Source organism: Salvia hispanica, chromosome 4 (genome assembly GCF_029641045.1).
Source record: "Salvia hispanica isolate PSC_SH4W2 chromosome 4, Shi_PSC_v1, whole genome shotgun sequence".
Classification (NCBI taxonomy): Eukaryota; Viridiplantae; Streptophyta; class Magnoliopsida; order Lamiales; family Lamiaceae; genus Salvia; species Salvia hispanica.
The window spans coordinates 8,658,769-8,686,359 of NC_142695.1; the positions used below are offsets into that span (position 1 = coordinate 8,658,769).

A 27,591-nucleotide genomic window follows, 5' to 3' on the forward strand; every position below is an offset into this window, starting at 1 on the left:
ACTACCTAAGCATCTGTCCAATCAATTTCCATATATATGTTGTTTATGGAGCGCCGGAGACAGTTTGATGCCAGCATTACTTAAAAATAAGCCAAGAAAACAGGTAAGATCAAAGTAAACTGTGCATACAGCATATATTGATATTGAAACTAAACATCTCACATCTCACAGATCAAGACTTCTCTCCCAATGGAAGACTTTTCAGCATATACAAAAACTAAAAATATTTCTCATGATCCCAAAAAATATATAGAAACAAAATATGCAGGACAAATTTTCTCTCCAAGAATTGCAGATTATCCGGCCTGAGGTAAGGAGTTGCAAATAGAGACAGCGTACCAGGAAACGAGTTTGCATCGTCTCTTGCAATTTGCCTCTGAGTTGATGGGTTAGGAGTGAGTGAGTGTATGACAGTCTATTCCCCCTAGTTCAGTACAGAACTCTTCTTCGACTGCTTTGACTTCCTTCTTGAAACCCCAACACCAGCAGGGTCGGCTAACGGGCCTGACCACGTCTGCATGGGTTCTTTGGCATATGAGAAGTTCATGGAACTGAATGGGACATCAGGAGGATCAAAGGCTGGGTCGATAAGATGTGATGAGTCCATAGTATAGCCAAGCCCTCCATCCTGGTGTGGAGGAGGAAATTTCTCGCTTTTGCTCTTTGCATTTGCATGGTTGATCAGACGCCGCCTCTGTTTAACAGAGTAAGACAAAGTTGGTCCAGTTTAGAAATGAATGCATCATGCGGAATGAAATTTGAAAATATTCACAAACACTATATGTGATCTCTCCTAGCAATAATACTCCATTCATTAGTGAGAATGACTAATAATACCCCATTCATTAGTGAGAATGACTAGTATCCAAGTATCCAATACTTAAGGGTTACTATTTTGGAAATAAGACAATAACTAACCAAATTTCCAACTTTTGCGTGACCTACAAAATCCCCAAAATTGTCAGCATTAACACGATGTAGTTTTATAATTTTATTGCTGAATAGCAACACTTCAGAAGTGGTGTCGTAATAGCAACACTTCAGAAGTCGTGTAAAAATTGCTTTTCGGCCAAGTGCTGTGTTATTTCGGGCAATCAACCCACCATCTAAACCTTCTAAATCACTTTCAGATCCATTCCCAATTCAGCCAAGCAGATATACCAACAAGAATAACGAAGAACAATTCTAGTCCACTAAGAACGATACTAACAAAACAATGAAGAAACAGCATTCTGCTCATTCCTGAACAGGAAAAAAAGGGTTCTGATGTTGATCATCAAGGTAAAGTTTCAAGGCTAGATTGTAAGCAAATAAAGGGTGTTTGAAAGATGAATCTTAAGAGAAGTACATCAAGGTTGGCTTGCAGCTCTGCATTGGCTTCGGGGACACGTATTTTCCGCATTGATCGTTCACGTGTCCGTGGTTTCTTCACACCATCTGCATTTGTCTTACCGGCAGCTCTCAACCTGCAATTTTGTAGCTGCATCAGCTTAGCATTAAATAAATTACATGTCACTCCAAATTAATGCAAACCCAAGCTTATTTATATACGCGATTGGTAAACAATTACTAAAAGACATTGGGCACTTATAACACCAGACCTTCTAGCTTCTTCATCCCGACGCTTAGCATCCATCTCCTTACTTGGTGGGTATTTTGGAAGGCTTGAAGGATCACATGCATAAGGTTTTGTAGTGAAGAACTGCAAAAACATGAAGCATTAAAAGCATATTAGCTTGTGCAGCATAGAAAAGGGGATGCCGGACAGAACCACAGAGTCACAGACAGATTCGCGCATGAGGCAAATTAGAGATCAAAGATATGGACACAAGAAATCATAAAGGGAAATCAATCAGGAGGTTTGCCTATCATATAGATACTTTTTGCAGATTTTATTTTATTTTTATCGTTTTTAACTAGGCATACTTGATGAGTGTGAGCGTGTGTGGGAGAAAGAGAGAGAGCTCACGTCACTCCTTAAAGAAGCTGTGGCAGTTTGGCGCTCAGCTGGATCAATCGAAAGTAGGGTCTCAATCAAAGGCAGTGACGACTGTGGGAAATCCTTAAATGTCTCTGCTATGCGTCTTTTGTATGCATGCTGGGGCTTGAATATGGTTGCATGCGGTAGCTTCGACCTTTTCCAATACTCATCAGACGGAGAACCACATAACTTGAAAATCCTGTGAAGTTGTTCAACCTGAGCACAAGAATTAGGTAAATCAACAATCATCACTTAGATAGAATGTATACACATTGTGAGGAGCCTAAAATCTAATGGCTGCAGCATTACCTCTGTCCGCCCCGTCATAATGGGCTTCCCAGCAAATAGCTCGGCTAAAATGCACCCAGCGCTCCACAAGTCAATTCCCACACCATAGTCAGTGGCGCCAAGAAGCAGCTCGGGTGCTCTATACCACAGAGTGACCACACGGCTTGTCATATGCTGCTTCTTGCTGGGATCAAAAGAGGAAGCCAGTCCGAAATCAGCAATCTTCAGAACTCCTTCATCATCAATTAGAAGATTGGAGCCTTTAATATCACGGTGCAAAACATAACGGCTGTGACAGTGTTCAAGGCCAGACAATAGCTGATGCACAAAGCATTTCACCTACAGTATCAATTTACACAAAAATATTCAAATCTAAATCGGACACAGAATACTAAATCACATCACAGCAGAATCCTACCTGAGGCTCTGTAAACTTAATGCTGGGACTCGATGAAAGGCCAGCCAAATCATGTGGCATGTAATCGAACACTAGATACAAACTACAGGACATCCTTGAGGTCACCAAACCTTGCAATTTGATGACATTTGGATGATCCAAGCGGCGCAGAATTAAAATCTCCCTAGCCATAAACCTTATGCTCTCTGGCTCTAAATTATCGAATCTAACCTTCTTCAACGCAACAATGTTTCCTGTTAGAGCATCTCTAGCTTTATACACGTTACTATACGTACCTTGTCCAATCTAAACAAACAGAAACACACAAAATGACAAATCAGCACTGCAAAAAAAACATGTAAACAAGATAAACACACTGAAACATAACTAGAACTGAAAATCAGCTTGCCTTATCGAGCTTCTCGAATGTATCAGCTCGACGGGGGATCCACCCGCTGAGAGCCTCACCAGCAACTGCCACAAGCCAAGAAGGCCATCCAGCAGCCACTTGCTCGCCATGAACATTACTAGGGGGATTACTTAACCTAGGATTCGGTCTCGACCTCCTCTTTTCGTTTCTCGATTTCCTCACAATCCCATCTTTCAAATCCTCCTTCTTAACGCCACCATTCTGAACTTCACCACCATTTGGTATACTCACCGAACTCTCTACTGCTTTCTCCCCACTCTCAGCTGTCACTGACAACTTGTCTCTCCTCTTCTCCACTACACCATTCCCTCCGGGTGAACCAGACACAGAAATTTCTTTGCCGAAAGCACACCCCATTTCTCAGTCACTCCAGCCCTCATTTCTCAGCACATGGCAAAATCTTGCCCCTCATTCAAAACCCACCAAAATATCACCAAATAACTAAATTAAAAACACAAAAAACCAAGCGTGGAAAGAAGCACACTTACTGCTGCAAAAACACACGCATTACTCAATTCAACCGGCAAATAAATCTAAATTAAGTAAATAATCAGAATGGGGTGCAATGGGAATTGCTGTTAAAGGCGATTTGAGCAATAAAGATTGAATCTTGCAGTGTAATGCAGCAAGAACCCTAGATTTATGAGTGCGCAAGAAAGCAAAAGAAGCAATTATGATTTTGTTAAAGCCCGCGATGAATGGTGGTCAAAAATAAGCTACACAAAAACATAAAGCAAAGCCAAATTATACAGTGAATATTGGTGGCTTTCCTATACTTTACGTATTTTTCTTTTTCCGGTTGAACTTTTTATTTGTTCATTTTTTTCTGGAAATAAAAAACAGAAATAATTAAATATTACTACTATTAATTTAGCTACACTTCATCATCTTATAAATTTTAAATTTTAATAAATATGTGTAATTTGACAATTACGGATACTAGATGAATGTTGGAATAATCTATCCTAATTTCAATGCTCTAATCTTGAGCCATTTATTAAACTATATGACAATTTCTTCATACTCATCATTCAATTAAATTTCAAGTCTCAATGCATCGTTGTTGTAGGAGTACTAAATATAATATGTGTATGATCTCAAACCATTTTTTATAAAAATCAAATCTTCACTCAAATTAAAGTATAGAAGGTCATACATTAAGGAATGGAGAAACCCAACCAATTAAAAGCTCTTTTAACTAGAAGTCATTATCGGAGTGCTAACTTTTTTTTTTCATTTGCGACATATTTAATTCTACGGAGAAATGTTTGGTGGAAAATGAACAAGAAACTATGGTCCTACTAACTCGAAGAACCAATTTATTTCTTCTTTTTTCTAACTTTTAAATTCAATTACATTTTACTTGATTTTATTTAATGGATTTTAAACTATAGTTCATTAAATGTCAAAGATGGAGACATGTAGATTATCATATGACTAATATTTAATCTCAGCACAGCTGCGGGTAGGTATAAAGAATAAAATAAAAGCACATATTTGGGTTAATATAAAGTATATGTAATATTTTTTGCAACTGACCACAAGAGTGAGTGTACAATAAATTTTTAATATCCTAGTGTTTTGTTTACTTTGAAACATAATAACTTTATGTATATACAATTCGTACCATCTATGAGATGTTATAAGTGTATAAGTTGCACAAAACATAATCATATCCTAGTTGAATCATTAAAAAGTTAAACTGTTAGTATTTCTTTTCTAACATAATTTACACTTGTTGGTTGTTTAGTACACCTAATTAACAAAATATAATGTGATATAAACATCATTGCATCCTGTTAAGCATACATACTTTTGTTTTGTTTAACAATATAATTGAAGAAGAAATATAATTGGGTTGAATTGATTATCATGAAATGGACTAAAGTAAAAGGTTCAATCCAAATTTATGACTCAAAATGTTTTCAAAAAGTAGAATTGATGAATGCATTGTTCTCTACGTCAATTAATTTAGCGTGTAATAAATGCGAGAAATATACTCTCTTTGTTTCACAGTAATAGAAACATTTCATTTTACGCACTCATTTTAAAAAAATAATTATAAATAATTAAAGTAGAGAAAAAGTAAAGTGAGAGAGAATATTATAGATAAGACTCTTCTCTACATTATTCACTCTTTTACTTTACTTTTTCTCCATTTTAACTATTTATAATTATTTTTTCAAAATGAGTGTGCAAAATGAAATGCTTCTATTACTATGGAATGGAGGAAGCATATTTGATTTCGAAGATATGAGGTGAAACTAGTATTATTATTTGCAACGATAAAAATGATGTATGAATACCAACATCATAATCTGTGAAGTGGGCAGTGAGACATTAATCAAAATCTTGAGGGAAAAAAAGGTTTTAAGAAAAATAAAATTTAGGTATTTATCATAAAAAGTTCAAACCTGGAGATACAAAGAATTGCAAATGAACAGAAAAATATACCCAACTATCTTGTCAAACAAACTAAGAACTCATTTTATCATTTTGAAACGTCAATGATTCAAAGACGCATTTATATATACTTTTATTTTTTTTTTAAATCTCATATTCTACTAGTAATTTATTACATTTATATTTTATTATAAAATTAATGATGCAAAATGAGATATACATTCCGCAAACTTCTTATATCCACTTTACTCTGTATAGTCAAAAGGGATGGGAATACGGGTATCTATGGATACCCATTCCGAAAAAACCGGATACCCAAAACCAAAAATCATCTAAATGTCTATTCAAAACCCGACCCGATATATTTCCGGGTACTCCAAGACCCGCCCCGGGTATCCATACCCGACGTATCGGGTATCCAAATACCTGACTCTTTACATGTGTTAATAACTAATAAAAAAATTCAAATTTTATATACTAATATAAATATAAAAGTATTTAAATTGACTAATTTCTTTAATATTGCATTTATTTTGTAGTATAAAGGTGTCACTTTTATTTTAAAGTATATGATTATATTTATGGCCTATGGGGATTGGTTTTGCAATATGTAAGTAAAATAATAAAAGTTGTGCATTTAATTAAACTGTAGAAGCAACTAATAATATAATTCAAAAGTTAAAATAATTAATTAAAATATAAAAACCACATGAGTTGGTTATGCAATACGATAAACTTGAGAGTTTAGAGAAATCGTGACCTAGAGTATGAGAGACTTATTTATAATATAAGTTTAAAGAAAGTTAACTTAGTAAGTTGTCATTAGTAAATAAATTAGCCTAGCTCTTGAAGCCTAAAATGGCTAAACCCAATTTAAAAATGCTTTAAATAATAAGTTGGATATTCGGGTAATATCCGATACCCATTCGGGTTACCCAATACGATAAATTTGAGAGTCAAAATAATAATATAACAATTAACTAAAATATAAAAACCACATGAGCTGGTTATGCAATACGATAAACTTGAGAATTTGGAGAAACCGTGACCTAGAGTATGAGAAATTATTTATATAAGTTTAGAGAAAGTTAACTTAGGGAGTTGTAATTAGTAAATAAATTAGCCTAGCTCTTGAAGCCTAAAATGGCTAAATCCAATTAAAAAAAATGCTTTAAATAATAAGTTGGATATTCGGGTAATATCTGATACCCTTTCGGGTTACCCAATACCCGATTATCTTAAATTTCAATACCCAACCCCATAAAATTGGATATTGGGTATCCAATATCTGGCGGATATCGGATCGGGTACGGGTAAACCTAATACCCAATATCCGTATTCCCACCCCTAGTCAAATACTCCCTCCGTCTCACTTTAGGAGTCCCGGTTTACTACTTTTAGGTGTCCCACTTTAGGAGTCCCGGTTGGAATATTCCATAATTGGTAATAGGCCCCACATTCCACTCACCTTTTTTCACTCTCATTTTATTATAAAACTAATATATAAAAGTAGGATTCACGTTCCACTATCTCTTTTCACCAACTTTTCTTTATATTTCTTAATACCCGTGCCGAGTCAAACAATTTATTAATAGCATTTCCAACCATTTACAACTTTACTTTCCAGTGTTTAATAAATTATTAAGATTTTAATTATATTTATTTAAATAATAAACTAAAAAATAAATAATTATTTTTTATTAAAAAATAATTATTAATAATAACAGTATAATCAATAATTACAAAATTGTAATAAGATTTTCTTAATACTTTAATAACTAAAAATATAGCGGTGATAATTAATTACCATATTTACGGAGTATTATAAGCATAATATAAATAATCAGATTAAGATTTTCTTAATAAGTCACAGAATATTACTTTATAATATCATATTAAATAATAATATAATAATAACAGAAATATTATTATAATTATAGTTGTGGATTTATAAAAATAGTAATGTTAATAATATTTAATATTATAAATTCATAATTAAATGGTTATATTATAATTACTTGATAAATTAAAAGTTATTTGTAGTATAAGTAAGAATTATTATTAAATAATTATAACTATAATTATGAGTACTATGATTCATAATTTTAACGGGCTACTGCATACCCTAATTGAACCCCCTCACATGATGTCGGTCCGTAGTGTGGGAGCCGCCAAGGCGACGGAATCGCCTTTTTGCTGCAATTATTCATAATTTTAAATTATGTATTAAAAAAGTAATATAAATTATAGTATTTAAAAATTCTAAAATTGGAAAAAAAATATCTAGAAAAAAGTTGCAAATCAGAATCGTGGATAATTATACTCCTTTCCTTGTTTTAAGGATTTTGCTAAATTTTTTCAGTTTAACAAAAAATCAAAATAAACACCAGATTCCAAAAATTGAGAAATCAAATATACTTTTTGGGACAAGATTCTGGAAAATAAACGGCAAAAATAGATGAGTAGTGTTTTGGAATCGTAAAGGTAGTTAATTTTATTTTTAGATTTGGTCTGAATCAAGATTAAATAATAAATCATGGACAAACAGTGAAAAACAGTGTTGACTAACTGCAGACGTAAACATTTATCATTACGATTCCGGCCAAAAAGTGTGTCTGCTTCAAGATCTGCTGTTTGATCGTTATTGCCACTTCGCCAATATTTGATCAAACAGTAAACACTGACGAGTTTTCCTTCTTTCATAAGCTGCCTCTCATCTTTTCTTCAATCCAACACAAAGCAGCGCAATCAAACTATTACAAGTAACTACTATTTTTCTACTCTACAGGAGTAGTATAATATTACTGTGTTTGCTTTTGCTTGTTAGATTATTCTTGTTGGTTCCATAATCTGTGATCAAATCATACCTATTCCCTTTCCGAATACACTTCTAATTTATTTTTATTCAATTTAGGACTCCCATTTTTCCTATTTTTCTCAAATTTGAAGTGTATTGTTAAAGTTCTATTTAATGATCTGCGTTGAGAGTTGAATAGTTTGTGGGTTTTAAATGATTATGTTATGTGGTGAGATATGAGAGTTAGGGTTATTGCAAAATGGGGTGTGTATTAGGGAAACGGATTTCATCGTCTGAGCGAGCCAGCGGTGTAGCTGGTAAAGGGGAAGACAGAGATTCTGGGAGGAGAGATAGAGTAGTTGTTGGATCAGTAGGAGAGGCTGTTAGTGTTGTTGTTGTTGGTGGTGGAAGTCAAGTTCCGAATGGACGGGATGAGAATGATGAGAGGAAGGGAGAGAATGCTCGGCAGCCTAGAGGCGAGAGGAGACGCCCTAGGCCGAATCCGAGGCTGAGCAATCCTCCTAAGAATATCCATGGTGAGCAAGTGGCTGCTGGATGGCCTTCTTGGCTATCTGCTGTGGCAGGTGAGGCGATCAATGGGTGGACGCCTCGTCGCGCTGATTCATTTGTAAAGATTGATAAGGCAAGTGGTTAATCAGTCTGCTTTTAGTATTTTTTTTGCTACTTCATTTTAGGTCTTAATTGTTTTTCCTGTTTTTGTTTTGGTAATTGTGTCTTTAGATTGGGCAAGGTACTTATAGCAATGTGTATAAAGCTAAAGATGCCATAACGGGGAAAGTTGTAGCTCTAAAAAAGGTTAGATTCGATAATTTAGAGCCCGAGAGTGTGAGGTTCATGGCTAGGGAGATTTTGATCCTGCGCCGCCTGGATCATCCCAATGTGGTGAAGCTGCAAGGATTAGCGACATCAAGGATGTCGTGTAGTTTGTATCTTGTTTTTGATTATATGGAGCATGATCTAGCCGGTCTTGTTGCAAGCCCCGGAATTAAGTTTACAGAACCTCAGGTGTGATAATCTCTGTTTGTTTCTATATTTTGACTATAGGAGATTTGGAACTGTTTTCCCTTATGTTAATTTCCATAGTTTGATTGATATGTTAGATCAAGTGCTACATGAACCAGCTATTGTCCGGCCTTGAACACTGTCACAACCGCCACGTCCTGCATAGAGATATTAAGGGTTCGAATCTCCTCATTGATGATGGAGGAGTTCTTAAGATAGCTGATTTTGGATTGGCTTCCACCTTTGATCCCAATAGCAAGCAGCACATGACAAGCCGTGTGGTCACTCTGTGGTATAGGCCGCCCGAGCTGCTTCTTGGGGCCACCCATTATGGAGCAGGTATTGATTTGTGGAGTGCCGGCTGCATTTTAGCTGAGCTATTTGCCGGGAAGCCAATTATAACTGGCCGGACAGAGGTAACGTTTTCTTTAATCAATGTTTAAATGGATCATTAAAAACCATGCCTATTATAACTGCTGCTTGTTCACTTGATCATCTGTGTGACTGATTGTTGTCTCCGGGAAATATATTGCTTTGATATTTTACGCGGGTTTTTGCATATGCAGAAACTATATTTCTGTGTGTTTTGCTGTGGGTTAAGGCCCCTGTCATTTAAAAGTATAGAGATGATATTATTGAATCTTGAGTTTAGTTGTATTTCTTGAATCTGTAGATGAAATTTTGGAACCCCTATCTGTTTGAATAGCGATAACGATACATTATATATTGTGCGCAGGTGGAACAACTTCACAGGATCTTCAAGCTATGCGGTTCTCCATCTGAAGAATATTGGAAGAAGTCGAAGCTTCCTCATGCGACCACATTCAAACCGCAGCAGTCGTACAAAAGATGCATAAGGGAGACGTTTAAGGATTTCCCTCAGTCAGCATTGTCTTTAATAGATACTCTACTGGCAATTGATCCGAGCGAACGTCAAACAGCTACAGCTGCTCTAAAGAGTGAAGTGAGCTCTCTGCCTCCCTATCTTCTCTCCACACATTATTTTCTTCTCAATAAAATTTAGAAACACTTCTCTGTTACATCTTTTTTCGGGAGGATCGTATTTGGAGATCAAAGACAATAACACGGATTATCCATTTGCTTCCTTGCAGTTTTTCACAGCCAAGCCTTATGCATGTGAGCCTTCCAGCCTTCCAAAGTACCCACCGAGTAAGGAGATGGATGCTAGGCGCCGTGATGAAGAAGCTCGAAGGTCTGGAAAACTAGCATTCTATACAAAATATGGTCCTACCATTGTAGTTATCTTTTTATCTTCACTGAAGGGTCAAACTCGAGGAGTTGATTTTGCTCGATTTGTTTTAACTTTTATCCATGGAGAAAGTCACCTGTTAGAAAGGGCTTTCTCAAACCTAACAGCATGAGTTGCACGATTGTAGGCTGCGAGCTGCTGGTAAAACTCAAGCTGACACAGCAAAGAAACCTCGGGCACGTGAAAGGGCAATACGGGGTGCTCCTGCTCCCGAAGCCAATGCTGAGCTCCAGGCTAATATTGATGTAAGTTGTTAAAAATAGAGTATTTATTATCGGGATACGTTTATACTATATGTTACTCCTATTTCGTACCATCTGTTTCGTGATGTGATTTATAGCCTTCTGTATATTTACATGGTTCTTCGACTTTTGTCAAATTTCTATTGAAGGCATCTTCATTTCTATTCGAGTGTGCCTCGTTCTGTTTCCAACGCATAACTATCCTCTTTTTTTTAATCTAAACTCCGATTTGGGAGTAACTTTGGCCTTTGTTGAAGCAGAGACGGCGTCTGATTTCCTACGCCAATGCAAAGAGCAAGAGCGAGAAGTTCCCCCCTCCGCACCAAGATGGAGGACTTGGCTACCCTGTGGGGACATCTCAGCACCTCAATCCGACCTATGATCCTCCCGGCATACCCTTCAGCTCAACTAATTTCTCTTACCCTAAAGACCAAATGCAGACTTGGTCTGGCCCATTGGCCGATCCTGCTGCCATGGGAGCCCCAAGAAGGAGGTCGAAACCGACTAAGAAGGATAGCAGGAAAGACGATAATTAGAGTGTGGGAATAAGGAGAGATGACTTGTAATGTAGCTCACACACTCTCACTCTCTCCTCGCATACAAGAAGTTGTGTTATACTATATTCTTTGGCGGGAAATATGTCCAATTTAAGAGGCACTTTCATCTGTTTTGGTGCTGTCGTTTCTTTTTTGAAAAAACAAGAAAGTTTAATTTTGCATTTCTTTGTTAAAATTTTCTTTTTATCCTTTTTTAATTCATCAAGTGTAGTTTCTTTGTCTGAAACTTTTGCAACATCGCATTTCTTGATGAGGAAATTAATACTAGCATTCCTACTTGTTTAGTTTGAGCCTTGAGGGCTTCTTGATTTTGTGTTACATGGTTTAAAAGTTTGTTTGTTTGTTTGAAATTGAGCTTGATAGTATAATATAATATTCTTTAATTCGAAAATATAATTGTAAATACTGTTTTATTTTGCTTTAATTTATTATTTTTATCATTAATTTATAGAAATATATATTGAATATATAGCTTTAGTAAAAGAATGTTTTGCGGTACATATATTAAAATTTTGTGATATTTCCAAAGGACGAAAACAGGAAATAGATATAATTTTATTCGTTTTTTGTCGTGACAAGTGCTAAACCAATATCGAAATGTTTTATGATCAATCATAAATTCATGACCCTTGGGAAAACTATTTATACAGATATATTAGAAGACTGAACAAAATATAAGAGATAGTACTAACAACTAATATAGAGTTGAAGGGAATGGATAAAAGAGCCCCATGCTTGAAATGAGTTTAAACTTTAAAACTTGAAATTAATAGTGGGTCCACCTTAGTTGATGGTCTGTCTTAATAGGCAAGTACAATTATTATCGGAATAAACATGGTTCATATGTTAAGTTTGTTTCATGCTTGTCATTGCTCCCCTATCCTATTTCGTGCATCCAATTAAGAAATTGCACACCTTAGTTTTATGTAACCAATTAACAAACGAATCAACAACATCATTTATCATATTAGTTGGTATAAATTGCATCCAACCAATACAATATTACATTACTGACGTGAAAGGATAATGTTGTAGGACTTTTAAGACTAGACAACTATTTTAATTAATACATTTATTCACGATTATTACATATAATCCTTATTGAATTTTCAAAATTATTTCAATAGTTCTATTTTAATTATGTCACTCTAATCAACACGAATAATGCTATCAAGTACTCCATCAACTATCTTTTCACATAAGTAAATTATGTCAAACTTACCAAAAACAAAACATATCAAATGATGAGAAGAGTATAGAAGGGAAGATTGATAATTGATTTGTAATTGATACATATTAGAATAGATTATTCTCTACTAAAAATAAATTTGTATCACCCTATAACTAGGGCAGAACCGATTACAATCAATAGACAAGAATTACCCTAATCTCTCTTTTTACAATATGGTATCATCATCCATAACCTTTCTCATCCTCCTGTACCTGCACAAACCCAAAAACCATGTCAGATTCGGAGAGTACCGATTCCGGAAAACCTACCATGGAGACATCGAGCAAAAGCTCGCCGATGTTCCCTCCAGAACTAGCCGCGCAATTCGCAGAATTTCTGAGGCTGAGCATTAGCTCTGCCTTGCAAAAAAATCCAACCGAAGAAACGAAGCCCCATCGCCCTGAATCATTGGGCGACATTACCGTCTCGCCCAAACTAGATGGAGAAAATTATCCACTATGGGCTAATATGACCGATAGGGCAATTGGAGGGAAAGGATTGACGTCTCACATTGACGGATTGTCAAACCCCCCTCTTCGATCTGACCCCTCGTATCAGCAATGGAAACAACGCGATCATTGCGTCTTTAGTTGGATAATCAACAACATCAGTCCCGATCTTGTGAATGAGGTGTCACAGTATGCGACGGCAATGGACCTATGGGAGGGCCTTGCCGTCACGTATGGAAGCGGAGCTGACCCGTTTCAGATCTATGACCTACATAGACAGACAAGTGTCATCAAGCAAGAAGGTATGTCCCTAGAAGCATTGTGGAACAAGCTGCAAGGCTTATGGATCTCGATCGACCGAAGAGATCCCAATCCCATGGAAGGAGAGGCAGCATCAGCGATCGAAAAATACGGTCGAATAGTTCAGAAACAGAGACTTTATCAGTTCATCACTACATTAGACGATAAATATGATGTCGTGAAAAAGGAGATAATGAGGCGGGATCCCTTACCGACCGTACGCGCCGCGTATGGAATAGTTCGACGAGAATCAAACAATAACCAAATCCTCACAAAGGAAACAGGGCAGCCCGGAATTGGGACTGGTCTCTCAGCCGTGGACCGTGGTCGCTCCGGCCAGTCACCAAACGTTGCCACCAATCGCCCATGGTCTCGGCGACAGGACGAAGATCGGAGCAAATTAATTTGTTCACACTGCGGCGGAAAGAAACACACGAAGGAGGGCTGCTTCCTCCTTGTAGGGTATCCCGACTGGTGGGATGATATGAAGAAGGCGAGGGCGGCGAAGTCTGCGACCAGAAATAATGGGCGGGCGGCGGTGGTGGTAACTGACCGCATCGCTGACGCCGGAAAATCCGCAGGCAACTCCAACGCTGAGCAACTCACTGACGGAGGAGACCGGAGAAACGAGGAGACAGCGCGAGCTTCAGCCGTGAGGGTGTGGGATGAAGGTAACATTGACGGCGATTCAATTTGGGGTAAAAGCTCTAATCCTCAATATTTTGCAGGAAGGTCCCCAGAATGTGCTATTATTCCACCTGAACCCACAGCGTCTTTAGATACCCTAAAAACCACCCCAAACCCCCACATAATTCGAAATAAACCCATACAGTTTGCAATATCACAAAAAAAACACCCCATTTTCAGCCCTACACACCAAATCAGCCCCATCTTTTTGCCAAAATCGGAAAAATGACCCCAGAAATTCCTAAATTAGGCTTTGACCCCAACATTGAGTGCAAAAATCAATTTCAGGCCCTGGCCCTTATTGGTTCGGTAGAATCCCGAGGGAAAGACAATGATTGGATATTCGACTGCGGAGCTACGGATACTATGTCATTTGATATATCTGATTTTATTGATGTATTTGCTCCCAGGAAAAAATTTGTCCAAACAGCCAATGGACATTTGATTCCTGTCCAAGGAACGGGCACGATCAAAATATCACCTACATTGAAGATTTCAAATTGCTTATATGTTCCATCATTGACACATAAATTATTGTCTGTCAGTCATGTCACGAAAGAGCTGCAGTGCGAACTACCAATGCAACCAAATCTTTGTGTTTTGCAGGATCTCAAGACGGGCTCGACAGTTGGGCATGGCACTGAACAAGATGGATTGTATTATGTGGATAAGGTGGCCCAACACGGTACTGCAATGCTGACTCATAGAACGACTAAATCACAAGGTTGGCTTTGGCACCGCCGGTTAGGACACCCTTCCATTGGATATTTACGATTGCTCTTTCCTAATTTTTCCAATACCCAGTTTTCCTTTCATTGTGATACATGTTATTTGGCAAAAAGCCACAGACATTCCTATAAGCTTAATAACTCTCGTGTGAACACATCTTTTTCTCTAATACATTCTGATGTTTGGGGTCCAGCCCCTGTTTTGGGTAATTATGGATTTAAGTATTTTTTGTTATTTATTGATGATTGTACGCGTATGACTTGGGTTTATTTTTTGAAATCAAAATCTGAACTTTTTGAAAAATTTACTCATTTCTACACTCTTGTACAAACCCAATACGATAGGAAAATCCAAATTCTTAGATCAGACAATGGGGGGGAATTTGTGAATTCAAGCATGCACCAATTCTTTACAGAAAAAGGGTTAGTGCACCAAACCACTTGTCCTCATACTCCAGAACAGAACGGGGTAGCAGAACGGAAAAATAGGAAAATCTTATAAATGACTAGAGCACTCCTTGAAGACTCTCAGGTCCCGAAATCCTTTTGGCCAGAGGCTGTAGCCACCTCAGTCTACCTACTAAATCGTCTTCCTTCATATATCTTGAAATTCAAAACACCGCTTGATATTCTCTCAACACAAAACCAAATCCCTTCACCTCTCACACTCGATCCCAAAATATTTGGCTGCTCTGTTTTTGTCCACATACCTAAATCAGATCGCTCCAAGCTCTCCCCATGTTCTATTAAATGTGTTTTTTTGGGATACGGGAAAGATCAAAAAGGTTATAGATGCTTCGACCCCAAAAATAAACGTCTTTACATCACCATGAATTGTGACTTTGTTGAAGATGAATATTTCTATAACCAACTTAGCAGTCAGGGGGAGAAACCATTATCTGATACAGTACCAAATTGTGACCCGCTAAGTTGTTCTTCAGCCCCTACGCCTCACACCCACATCCACACCCAGATTGAACCTGTTCCTGTAACCCCTAGTCGGTCGGTATCTTTGCCTAATCCTGTGACAGAAGTTGCTCCAACAGACGATGCGAGTAGTAGTACTACCGGGCCACCCAATACGCTTGATACACCTTCAAAGATCAGTGACACTGCCTTACCATCGACCCCGTTAAGAGATCCCGAGGTTAGTAATAATGAAGTTGATGATACTAACCATGTGAGACAGGAGAGTGAGGAGAATGATGAGCCTACAGTAAGCGGGAGAGACTTTGACCTACCACCAAGAAGTACGAGAGGTGTACCACCCAAACGATATTTGCCGGACTGGAAGGGACCCAAGGCCCAATATGCAATTGCCAACTGATACGCCTGGATTTTGCACTGTTTTAAAGCCATTATTTGGTCCGTTTTTGTCATCAAAATCACTCTACATGTCCATTATTTGCATATTCTATACATTTTGGTATTTTGACGTGTTTTGTGAGAAATGTGCATATTTGAGCCGAAAAGGGGAGTAAAAACGCATAGTCTGGAAATCTGGAGTCAGACGGCGACCGGCGCGAAGTTGTACGGCGACCGCCGGCGCCCGGCGGTCAGAGCTATGTGGCGGCCCGCCTCGGAAATTTACGCTAGGAGAAGAGTCTCGCCCGGCGACCGCCGGAGGACATGTGGCGGTCCGCCACCGAAGGGTCAGAGTCTCTGGACTCCAACGCGGCGACCGCCGGCCAATGTGCGGCGGCCCGCCGGAGAAAGGCGGCGAATCCGACCAGCCCTAGATTTGCTCCAAGATTTACCAAATTTTGAAGATCTTTTCCTTCTATGATGAGGAATAATCTTCCCCTATAAATAGGACCTCAAGCTTCATCAAAAAAGGAGTTTTTTTCCGACACACAACAAGAACACATTCATAGAGATCAAAAGCTAGAGTACTTCAATTGTGCAAGGAGTTGAAGAAGGATTTCAAGAACATCAAGAACGACAAGGATTCAACCTACGGGTTTTATTTGCTTTAGGTTTATGTTCAAATTGCTTTCCCTTCAATCTATGTTTTTAGTTTATTCAGTCATGTGTAACTAAACTCATAGGATTCTAGGGATGTGTTAGTAGCAACTTTGGTTATACAATTCCGTTTTCTATTTAATATCCGTTTTGTTTTTACTTTGTTTCTTCCCTAAGTTAATCATGATGCTTCATAATTGAGTGACACAATTATGTATGATTCAATACAACTTGCTTCATAACTGTGACAGAGTTCTAGCGAGTTAGATCCACTTACTAGACACTACAGTTAGCTTCCTTTAATACGGCACTGTTAATTGAGAGTGAGGACTTTTCAAGGGTCTTAGGAGCTTTTTGGAGTTACGTGTTAGGATTGACAACCCTAATGTTAGTAATCAACGTTTGTATCGCATGAGCATAAGCTAGGTGACTCGTCCTTTCAAAGTATTAACTGTGCTAGGGTATTGTAGTTTGGAATTTGTATAACCACAAAGTGAAAGCACATCCCTGGAATTCCCCTTATCTCTATACTTTTCTCTCCGTGATTTGCTTGTTTTTAGTTGTTTACTGTTTTCAATATTTACTGTTTTCAAAAAGTTACAAAAAATTCTTGTTTCTCCAGATAGTAATTGAGTTCTAGTAGAAGATAGACACTTTGTGTACATCTTCCCCGTGTTCGATACCCGGTACTAACCTTTTGCTATACTATACCTACTCTGTATACTTGCATGTATTTATAGTGCAAATAAAAAGTGCATCAAGTTTTTGGCGCCGTTGCCGGGGAAGACAATTCACTTTGGAGTGATATCTTCAAACGGATAATTTTACTACTTTGGATTTTAATCGCTTTCATTTTTATTTTTATTTTATTTATTTTATTTTATTTTTCTTTTTGTTTTAATGGATTTTCCTGCAGGCGTAGGAAATCCATGTGGTTATTTTGATGAGCAGCATAGGGGATCGCACTACGTCCCAGACTGTTCTGATTACTCCTATGATGCACAAGAGTACTGTTCTAATGATTATGAAACATGTGCAGGTGTGGAGGATCAACCCCGCTCCAGTTGGGAGGTTCTGTTAGAAGTTTGCATTACTGAGGTTCTTAACCATAGACAGGTGACGAACAAAAGGTTGGAGAATTTGGAAAGAAATACCAGCGCCTTGGAAAGAGGGTTGGCAAACCTCGCTACTCAAGTCGGGATGCTGGAATTCAACCTTGGGATCTTAGCCATAACCATAGGAAACAGGCACACTCCAGGGTCGCTTCCTAGCCTGCCAGAAATAAACCCGAAAGGAAAATGTCACGCGGTGCAGCTACGCAACGGGACTACATATCAACCTCCGGAGGCAGGAGACCTGGGCAGGAGAGGAAGAGAAATAGAAAAACCACCTGGTACCTTGTCTGTCGATGATGTGCGGCGGCCCGCCGCATTCCAACACGGCGACCCGCCGCGTACTCACCAATAGGACGAGGAAGATTCTGGAATTGGCATGGCTGAAGACCCGGCGGTCGCCACGCCCCATCGCGGCGGTCCGCCGGCCGATAAACAGCAAGCAGATGCTTTACCACAAAGCAGTGTCACCATTCCATATCCTCAACGATTAAAGAGCAAGAAACTTGACGCTCAGTTTACCAAGTTCTTGGAAGCAATGAGCAAAGTCCACATCAACATTCCACTGGTAGAAGCCCTTCAACAAATGCCCAATTACGCCAAATTTTTGAAAGATGTTGTGGCAAAGAAGAGAAAGTGGGGGAAGTACGAGACAGTGGGCCTAACGGAGAGCTGCAGCGCTATCATTCAAAAAGGGTTACCCACCAGCACAAAGATCCAGGGAGTTTTACATTATCTTGTGTTTTAGGGAATGATGTGAGAGGTAAGGCGTTATGTGATTTAGGATCCAGTATTAATTTGATGCCTTTATCTTTCTACAGGAAACTCGACGTTGATAGTATCCGTCCCACCTCAATCACGTTGCAAATGGCAGATCGTAGCACAACAACGCCAATGGGGATAGTGGAAGATGTCTTGGTAAGAGTGGGAGAGTTTATTTTTACTGCTGACTTCGTTGTTTTGGATATGCAGGAAGACAAGAAGGTGCCTTTGATCCTTGGAAGACCATTCTTAGCCACTGGCGGAGCCATGATAGATGTACAAAAGGGAGAGCTGACATTGAAGTTGAACGATGAAAGCATCACATTTAACATCTACGGTGCACTGAAATTCCATGGAAAGGAGGGGGCAGAAGGCTATCAAGAATGCAGTGTCATACAAATCGTAACCGACTGTGTGGGAGAAGTAGAAGTCACTTATCATCAAACCCAGGATCCTCTTGAATCTTGTCTCATAAACTCATTTACTCCTAATTCTGATTTATCATCTTGTGATGCAAGTGTTTGTGCAGTGGTGACAGAATTGGAAGCGCTACCGGAGAGAATTCCTCAAAAGGGAAATGCATTTTTGCCATTGCGTACACCCGAAGAAGAGGAAGAAAGAAGGCAGGCAGTGGGAAAACCACGGGGACCACCAAAGGTGGAGCTAAAGCCGCTCCCCGAACATCTCAGGTATGCATTCTTAGGGCCAGGTAACATTTTTCCAGTTGTGGTGTCCGCTGCATTGAATGAAAAGGAGTGTGAAAAGCTTTTGTGTGTGTTAAATAAGTATAGGTCTGCCATAGGATGGTCTATTAGTGATTTAAGGGGGATTAGCCCGACCACATGCATGCATAGAATTTTACTTGAGGAAGGGCATAAACCTCGTGTGCAAAGCCAACGTAGACTTAATCCTATCATGCAAGATGTAGTACGAAAAGAGGTAATAAAGTTACTAGATGCAGGGATTATCTATGCAATATCTGATAGTGAATGGGTAAGTCCTACGCAAGTAGTAGCTAAGAAAGGGGGGATGACTGTAGTGCCTGGCCAGAATGGAGAGATGATAGCCACTAGAGTAGCTACAGGATGGAGAGTTTGCATTGATTATAGGATGTTAAATGCAGCCACTAGGAAAGATCACTTCCCTTTACCTTTTATTGATCAAATGTTTGATAGATTAGGGGGATATGATTATTACTGTTTTCTTGATGGTTATTCTGGTTATAATCAAATTGCTATTGCTCCCGAGGATCAACATAAGTCTGCCTTTACATGTCCTTATGGTATTTTTGCGTATAGAAAAATGTCTTTTGGGCTATGTAATGCTCCCGCTACTTTTCAGCGATGTATGATGGCTATATTTCATGATTTAATTGAGAAAGTAATGGAGGTTTTTATGGATGATTTTTCGGTATTTGGAAAATCCTATGATCACTGTCTTGAAAATTTGGCTAAGGTTTTGCAGAGATGTGTGGAAACTAACCTAGTTCTCAATTGGGAAAAATGTCACTTTATGGTGAAAGAAGGTATAGTTCTAGGACATAAAGTGTCTTCTGCAGGTATAGAAGTCGACAGGGCAAAAATTGCAGCCATTGAAAAGCTCCCGCCTCCGTGCAATGAGAAGGGAGTAAGAAGTTTTCTGGGACATGCTGGCTTCTACCGGAGATTCATCAAGGATTTTTCAAAAATCTCTAAACCTCTTTGTAAATTGCTTGAGAAAGATGTGAAATTTGATTTTACTTCTGATTGCTTGCAGGCTTTTGAGACCTTGAAGAAAGCTCTAGTGAGCGCTCCCATTCTCATTACCCCAGATTGGAGTCAACCATTCGAGATTATGTGTGATGCAAGTGATGTTGCAGTTGGCTCAGCTTTGGGACAAAAGAGAAACAAGATTTTTAGAGTCATTTATTATGCTAGTAGAACTTTAGATTCTGCTCAAGCTAATTATACGACTACCGAAAGGGAGATGCTCGCTATCGTATATTCTTTTGATAAATTTAGAGCTTATCTTGTGGGGATTAAAATCATTGTTTACACTGACCATGCAGCTATAAGGCATCTGTTCGCAAAGAAAGAAGCAAAACCCAGGCTCATTCGATGGATTTTGTTACTTCAGGAATTCGATGTTGAGATAAGAGACAGAAAAGGGTGTGAAAATGTTGTGGCTGATCATCTGTCGCGGTTGGAACATCCGGTGGAAGGAGAAGACTTATCACTTGAAATCAACGAGGATTTTCCCGATGAACATCTGTTTTTCACTCAAGCCACTTTCCCATGGTACGCTGATATTGTCAATTATTTGGCAGCCAAGGTACATCCTCCTGATCTCACTCCTTATCAGAAGAAGAAATTTTATAGAGATGTACGATCTTATTTTTGGGATGAGCCCTACTTGTTTAAAAGATGTGCAGATACTATACTTAGGAGGTGTGTACCTCAAGAGGATTGGGCAGCCATTGTTGAGAAGTGTCATTCATCCCCTACTGGAGGACATTTTGGTGTGCAAAGGACCGCAATAAAGATTTTGCAAAGCGGTTTCTATTGGCCCACCATATTCCGCGACTCTGCTAGTTTTGTTCTTCAATGTAATGAATGTCAGCGCATGGGGGGGGATCACTAAGAAGAAGGAGATGCCTATGAATACCATTATTGAGGTGGAATTGTTTGATGTATGGGGGATAGATTTTATGGGACCATTCCCAAAATCAGGAGAGTACCAATATATCTTACTTGCAGTAGAATATGTTTCTAGATGGGTGGAAGCAATTCCAACCAGAACTAACGATTCTAAAGTGGTTACTGCTTTTGTTAGAAAGAATATTTTTTGCAGGTTTGGTACTCCTCGTGCCCTCATTAGTGATGGAGGATCTCACTTCAACAATAGATGGTTAGACAACGTGTTGGACAAATATGGAGTCAAGCATAGGGTCACTTCTCCATACCATCCGCAGGCGAATGGACAAACGGAATTAGCAAACAGAGAGATCAAGTCGGTTCTTCAAAAGACGGTGAGTGTGAACAGATAAGATTGGGCACTTCGGTTGGAAGTTGCGTTATGGGCTTACTGCACTGCCTACAAGGGTCCCATAGGTATGTCTCCTTATCAACTTGTGTTTGGAAAGTCATGCCATTTGCCTCTTGAGTTGGAATACAGGTCGTATTGGGCAATCAAGAAGTTGAATCAAGATTTTCAAAAGGCCGGTGAGGAAAGACGTCTTTTTCTTAATGAGATGGATGAATTTCGAATGGAGGCTTATGATAGTTCATCCATCTACAAGGAGCAAATGAAGGCTTATCATGATAGGATGATCAGTCCAAGAGAGCTCACCTTGGGGGATGTGGTTTTGTTGCATAACTCGAGACTATCTTTGTTTCCCGGGAAATTGAAGTCCAAATGGACTGGTCCATACATAATCAAGAAAATCTATGATAGTGGAACAGTTGAGTTACTAGCCCCGGATGGACAGTTGTTTCAAGCAAATGGTCACCGTGTTAAGAAGTATTACAGTGCAGACAAAGTGTTAGATGAAGAGGTTGGTCTCGAAGAGCCACCCAAGGAGTGAAAAATGGGGGTAAAAAAAAGCTAATGACTCCGTGGCGACCGCCGCAAGCTCTGCGGCGGTCCGCCACCTGAACGCTGGAAAGCTTCTTTGACGTGCGGCGACCGCCGAACAGCTGCGGCGGACCGCCACCTGGGCACATTTTTCCAGCGCGATTTTTCGAAATTCTTCAAAATTTCGCCCCGCTCAACCTCTACGCGAAATTTTTCAGGGTACGTTTTTGTTTTCAGTAGTTTACTCACGTCCCTACCGACTCTACAAACTTATTTTACACTTTGTTGTAAATAAGTTTGGGGGGATGAAGTGGTGGACCGTGAGTTTAGGGTTTTTTGTTTAGGGTTTTTTGTTTGTTTTTGCTTTAATTTTCCAAAACCCGTAGGAGATTTTTGTGTTCTAAAAAATGTTTTCTTGAATCCATGTCATGAACATAACATGAAGAACTTAGAAATACGCATGCTTAGGGACACATTAGACCGAGTTGCCAATGATATTATATTCCATCTATGTTTAAGTGTGGCTTAACGTTTTGATATGATGGTTGGGTGAAAAGGTGCATAATTAGTGAATTGCTTGTTCGCCTTGAATCGTGCTTCTACCTTGTGAGATTTGAGCCTTATATTCTTTCTTGTGTGATTTATCTGTATGCATGTATATGTTTCTAGAACTTGCTCTTAGTCTGCCTAAGCTTACATAGTGTTTAAGTTGATTTAGGAGGATGTTAGGCCGTCTTTTCTTAGCTACTTTTATATCCAAAATTTTCGACCCTCTCAATTTTTTCCTTTGGAGCCAATTTTGAGCCTTTAAGCCTTTTCTTTGGAAGCCAAAATAAATGGGGGGACAATTCCTTGGGTTAGTATAGTTTTTGTTATCTTCTTTTGTAAAGGAATTGGAGAGATAAGGAGGAAAGTATAAAAAGTAGTGTGCTTAATATTAAGAAAGTACAAGTTGCGAAATTGAGAAAAATTCCAAATATGTGCTTGATCTTAGAAAAAAAGAGAAAGGATGTGTAAGAAAGAAAAAAGAAAGAGAAAGACAAAGAAAGAAAAAAAAGAAAAAAGAAAAATATGTGTGAAAGGTTGTGAAAAAAAAAAAAAAAAACGAAGGATTGAAAGTAAGTTGAAGGAGAAAAATAAAGTGTTAGAAGTGCCTTAAGTTTTAGAAAAGTGGAGTCATCTTAACTCTACTTGGGATATTTTTATATTTGAGTCACTTTTTAGCCAAATATTCCTCACCTACCAAAGAGCCTACGTTACAACCGAAAAGAAAGACCTTTCGGACTTTTGATGCTTAATCACATTGAGTAGAGGAGGGATTAGACTTTGAGCAAGCCTATGGTAAACTTTGCATGATGCATGATTTGAGTGCTTTACACTTTACCTTTATACACTTTGAGAGTGAGAGAAAGAACACTTCCCATCTTTGGAAGTTTGCCACATGTGAGTGCTTGAATTCAAGGTGTTCCACGAGTTAGTAATGAAAGTGCACTATTAAGCCTTGCTTGATTTGATTGTGTTAATCCATGCTTAATCTATTCTTTCATCTTTTGAGGCAATTATGACGTCTAGTCTTTGTGCATTCCGTGCGTCTATTCTTGTGTCTTTAGTGTTTTGTTCGAGGACAAACAAAAATGTAAGTTTGGGGGAGTTGATACGCCCGGATTTTGCACTGTTTTAAAGCCATTATTTGGTCCGTTTTTGTCATCAAAATCACTCTACATGTCCATTATTTGCATATTCTATACATTTTGGTATTTTGACGTGTTTTGTGAGAAATGTGCATATTTGAGCCGAAAAGGGGAGTAAAAACGCATAGTCTGGAAATCTGGAGTCAGACGGCGACCGGCGCGAAGTTGTACGGCGACCGCCGGCGCCCGGCGGTCAGAGCTATGTGGCGGCCCGCCTCGGAAATTTACGCTAGGAGAAGAGTCTCGCCCGGCGACCGCCGGAGGACATGTGGCGGTCCGCCACCGAAGGGTCAGAGTCTCTGGACTCCAACGCGGCGACCGCCGGCCAATGTGCGGCGGCCCGCCGGAGAAAGGCGGCGAATCCGACCAGCCCTAGATTTGCTCCAAGATTTACCAAATTTTGAAGATCTTTTCCTTCTATGATGAGGAATAATCTTCCCCTATAAATAGGACCTCAAGCTTCATCAAAAAAGGAGTTTTTTTCCGACACACAACAAGAACACATTCATAGAGATCAAAAGCTAGAGTACTTCAATTGTGCAAGGAGTTGAAGAAGGATTTCAAGAACATCAAGAACGACAAGGATTCAACCTACGGGTTTTATTTGCTTTAGGTTTATGTTCAAATTGCTTTCCCTTCAATCTATGTTTTTAGTTTATTCAGTCATGTGTAACTAAACTCATAGGATTCTAGGGATGTGTTAGTAGCAACTTTGGTTATACAATTCCGTTTTCTATTTAATATCCGTTTTGTTTTTACTTTGTTTCTTCCCTAAGTTAATCATGATGCTTCATAATTGAGTGACACAATTATGTATGATTCAATACAACTTGCTTCATAACTGTGACAGAGTTCTAGCGAGTTAGATCCACTTACTAGACACTACAGTTAGCTTCCTTTAATACGGCACTGTTAATTGAGAGTGAGGACTTTTCAAGGGTCTTAGGAGCTTTTTGGAGTTACGTGTTAGGATTGACAACCCTAATGTTAGTAATCAACGTTTGTATCGCATGAGCATAAGCTAGGTGACTCGTCCTTTCAAAGTATTAACTGTGCTAGGGTATTGTAGTTTGGAATTTGTATAACCACAAAGTGAAAGCACATCCCTGGAATTCCCCTTATCTCTATACTTTTCTCTCCGTGATTTGCTTGTTTTTAGTTGTTTACTGTTTTCAATATTTACTGTTTTCAAAAAGTTACAAAAAATTCTTGTTTCTCCAGATAGTAATTGAGTTCTAGTAGAAGATAGACACTTTGTGTACATCTTCCCCGTGTTCGATACCCGGTACTAACCTTTTGCTATACTATACCTACTCTGTATACTTGCATGTATTTATAGTGCAAATAAAAAGTGCATCACCAACCTCATGCAAGGGCCACTAACTGAAATGGCCCGAGCATTCGAGATGGTATATGAAGAGGAGGAGATACCTCAATCAGCTGAACAGGCAATGAAGCACAAGCATTGGCGGGAAGCTATGAAAAAGGAGATGGATGCTTTGATCAGAAGCGGAACTTGGGAGAAATGTCCCTTACCAGAAGGGAAGAAACCAATAGGCTGTCGTTGGATATTTACAATCAAGAAAAGGGCAGATGGATCCATCGAAAGGTATAAGGCTCGGCTAGTGGCAAAAGGATACACTCAAGTTTATGGAATTGATTATGAAGAAACATTTTCTCCTGTGGCCAAGATGAACACAGTCCGAACATTGTTGTCAGTGGCCGCCTGTAAGAATTGGGAACTACACCAATTTGATGTGACCAATGCGTTCTTACATGGAGAGCTAAAGAAGAATGAAGAAGTTTATATGGACGCACCACCTGGCTACTCAGAAGAATTTGGAGGTCAATTATGTAGATTGCGGAAAACACTCTATGGACTTAAACAGTCTCCAAGAGTGTGGTTCGAGAGATTCGCGCAAGCCATGAAGAAGAATGGCTACTCTCAAAGCAACTCAGACCATACCCTATTCTTGAAAAAGAGAGATGGTCGAGTAGCTTGCCTAATTATCTATGTGGATGACATGATAATAACTGGGGACGATGAAGAGGAGATACAGAATTTGAAGAAAAATTTGTTCCAAGAATTTGAGATGAAAGATCTGGATCCGCTCAAATACTTTTTGGGAATAGAAGTACTGCGATCTAAGGAAGGCATATTCTTGAGACAGAAAAAGTATGTGCTCGACCTCCTTGCTGAAACAGGGTTGTTGGATTGCAAACCCGCAGACATTCCAATGATGGTGAATCATGGAATGAAGTTTGAAGATGGAGCTAAACTAGCCAACAGAGAAGAATACCAGCGACTTGTGGGCAAGTTGATATACTTGTCGCACACTAGACCAGACATCGCCTATGCAGTTGGTGTGATCAGTCAATTTATGCATCGACCTCAAGAAGACCACATGAATGCAGCATTGAGGATAGTTCGCTACCTTAAGGGTACCGTCGGCTATGGAGTATTACTACGAAAGAATGAGGATCTTGAAGTCGATGGATACACTGATGCAGACTGGGCTAGTAACCCTATCGACAGGAGGTCAACTGGAGGGTACTTCACATTTGTTGGTGGGAATTTAGTCACATGGAGGAATAAGAAACAAAAAGTGGTTGCTCTTTCAAGCGCTGAAGCTGAATTCAAAGGGATTAAAAGTGGCATTACTGAGGTACTCTGGCTGCGAAGATTGCTCACAGAGATTGGATTTCCACCTAGTCAGAAAAGTCAATTGTTCTGTGACAACAAAGCTGCTATCAGCATATCAGAAAATTCAGTCCAACATGATAGGACTAAACACGTGGAAGTCGATCGTCACTTCATAAAAGAGAAGCTTGAGGCCGGTGTAGTTGATCTCCCTTTTGTACGATCAGAAGATCAGCTTGCCGACATTCTCACCAAAGCCGTCAACCCAAAGATGTTCAAGGAAGTATTGAGCAAGCTAAGCATCGGAGATGCCGTTGCTCAGCTTGAGGGGGGAGTGTCAAACTTACCAAAAACAAAACATACCAAATGATGAGAAGAGTATAGAAGGGAAGATTGATAATTGATTTGTAATTGATACACATTAGAATAGATTATTCTCTACTAAAAATAAATTTGTATCACCCTATAACTAGGGAAGAACCGATTACAATCAATAGACCAGAATTACCCTAATCTCTCTTTTTACAATAAATTATTCAACAACCTTTATGCCCCAACCCCCAACATAAGTAAATTATTATTGGAGTAATCGGTAATTGATGATATTAAATGTTATACTACTGTATAAATACTCCTATGTAGTAGTACTATGAAATTGAACGTTGAGATTTTGAAGACCAGTTGTTTAGAGGATGTGACCTTGCCCAAATAAAATGATATCGAATTTGAACACGAATATATTTGTGGTGTGAAATGGCTAGTAGTACTACATATTGGCACCTTGATGATAACGGGCCCACCCACCTTAAACACAATTTTACAATTTAAAACATTTCATGTTTCCGTCCATGTATTATTACCAAATATGCTCTTTATTTTGAAATAATAATAGCTTCAAAAGTGAATAAAATAGAATGTCAACCATCAATACAACATATCTCTAGCCGAATCAAAATCTAAATACTGAAAATAACCAAATAAAAATAATTCAACACCTCCACACATAAAAATGACAAGCTGCAAGAATTTGAGGTTTACAATGCTTTTGTGTTTCCATGGTGTGAAATATTTTAAATAAAACGATTAGA

The 27,591-nt window shown here is 38.7% G+C and overlaps 4 protein-coding genes across 4 annotated transcripts; 3 read left to right on the forward strand and 1 right to left on the reverse strand.

Annotated features, from left to right (window-relative positions):
- Nucleotides 1-104: 104 nt before the first annotated feature.
- LOC125193197 (putative serine/threonine-protein kinase At1g54610) lies at nucleotides 105-3,818 on the reverse strand. Its single transcript, XM_048090953.2, has 7 exons — nucleotides 3,076-3,818; nucleotides 2,688-2,972; nucleotides 2,291-2,608; nucleotides 1,970-2,197; nucleotides 1,602-1,702; nucleotides 1,349-1,466; nucleotides 105-694 (listed from the first exon to the last, which is right to left on the reverse strand). Exons 1-7 carry the CDS (start codon nucleotides 3,451-3,453, stop codon nucleotides 425-427), a joined length of 1,698 nt encoding a protein of 565 aa, XP_047946910.1. The 5' UTR covers nucleotides 3,454-3,818; the 3' UTR covers nucleotides 105-424.
- A 4,233-nt stretch (nucleotides 3,819-8,051) lies between these two features.
- LOC125193196 (putative serine/threonine-protein kinase At1g54610) lies at nucleotides 8,052-11,672 on the forward strand. The gene is made up of 7 exons (XM_048090952.2): nucleotides 8,052-8,939; nucleotides 9,038-9,322; nucleotides 9,418-9,735; nucleotides 10,056-10,283; nucleotides 10,432-10,532; nucleotides 10,717-10,834; nucleotides 11,092-11,672. Exons 1-7 carry the CDS (start codon nucleotides 8,556-8,558, stop codon nucleotides 11,365-11,367), a joined length of 1,710 nt encoding a protein of 569 aa, XP_047946909.1. The 5' UTR covers nucleotides 8,052-8,555; the 3' UTR covers nucleotides 11,368-11,672.
- Nucleotides 11,673-12,850: 1,178 nt separating this feature from the next.
- LOC125194582 (uncharacterized) lies at nucleotides 12,851-16,110 on the forward strand. Its single transcript, XM_089056514.1, has 3 exons — nucleotides 12,851-14,039; nucleotides 14,306-14,779; nucleotides 15,503-16,110. Exons 1-3 carry the CDS (start codon nucleotides 12,851-12,853, stop codon nucleotides 16,108-16,110), a joined length of 2,271 nt encoding a protein of 756 aa, XP_088912640.1.
- Nucleotides 16,111-18,236: 2,126 nt separating this feature from the next.
- LOC148927193 (uncharacterized) lies at nucleotides 18,237-22,181 on the forward strand. Its single transcript, XM_089056515.1, has 7 exons — nucleotides 18,237-18,553; nucleotides 18,679-18,775; nucleotides 18,830-19,901; nucleotides 20,178-20,245; nucleotides 20,375-21,045; nucleotides 21,449-21,626; nucleotides 21,741-22,181. Exons 1-7 carry the CDS (start codon nucleotides 18,237-18,239, stop codon nucleotides 22,179-22,181), a joined length of 2,844 nt encoding a protein of 947 aa, XP_088912641.1.
- Nucleotides 22,182-27,591: the final 5,410 nt, after the last annotated feature.

Bases quoted from the DNA above. Each gene is read 5' to 3' on its own strand.
- LOC125193197 (XM_048090953.2), bottom strand. From the start codon at position 3,453: ATGGGGTGTGCTTTCGGCAAAGAAATTTCTGTGTCTGGTTCACCCGGA. The intron at 1,703-1,969 runs GTGAGCTCTCTC...ATGTTTTTGCAG, and splicing joins CAGCTTCTTTAAGGAGTGAC to TTCTTCACTACAAAACCTTA. The intron at 695-1,348 runs GTACTTCTCTTA...TCTGTTAAACAG, and splicing joins AGCTGCAAGCCAACCTTGAT to AGGCGGCGTCTGATCAACCA.
- LOC125193196 (XM_048090952.2), top strand. From the start codon at position 8,556: ATGGGGTGTGTATTAGGGAAACGGATTTCATCGTCTGAGCGAGCCAGC. The intron at 9,323-9,417 runs GTGTGATAATCT...TTGATATGTTAG, and splicing joins TTAAGTTTACAGAACCTCAG to ATCAAGTGCTACATGAACCA. The intron at 10,533-10,716 runs GTCTGGAAAACT...GCACGATTGTAG, and splicing joins CGTGATGAAGAAGCTCGAAG to GCTGCGAGCTGCTGGTAAAA.
- LOC125194582 (XM_089056514.1), top strand. From the start codon at position 12,851: ATGTCAGATTCGGAGAGTACCGATTCCGGAAAACCTACCATGGAGACA. The intron at 14,040-14,305 runs GTAACATTGACG...TTCCTAAATTAG, and splicing joins CGTGAGGGTGTGGGATGAAG to GCTTTGACCCCAACATTGAG. The intron at 14,780-15,502 runs GTTGGCTTTGGC...TACCTAAATCAG, and splicing joins TAGAACGACTAAATCACAAG to ATCGCTCCAAGCTCTCCCCA.
- LOC148927193 (XM_089056515.1), top strand. From the start codon at position 18,237: ATGGCTGAAGACCCGGCGGTCGCCACGCCCCATCGCGGCGGTCCGCCG. The intron at 20,246-20,374 runs GTAAGAAGTTTT...GATTGCTTGCAG, and splicing joins CTCCGTGCAATGAGAAGGGA to GCTTTTGAGACCTTGAAGAA. The intron at 21,046-21,448 runs GTGTGTACCTCA...TATTTTTTGCAG, and splicing joins GCAGATACTATACTTAGGAG to GTTTGGTACTCCTCGTGCCC.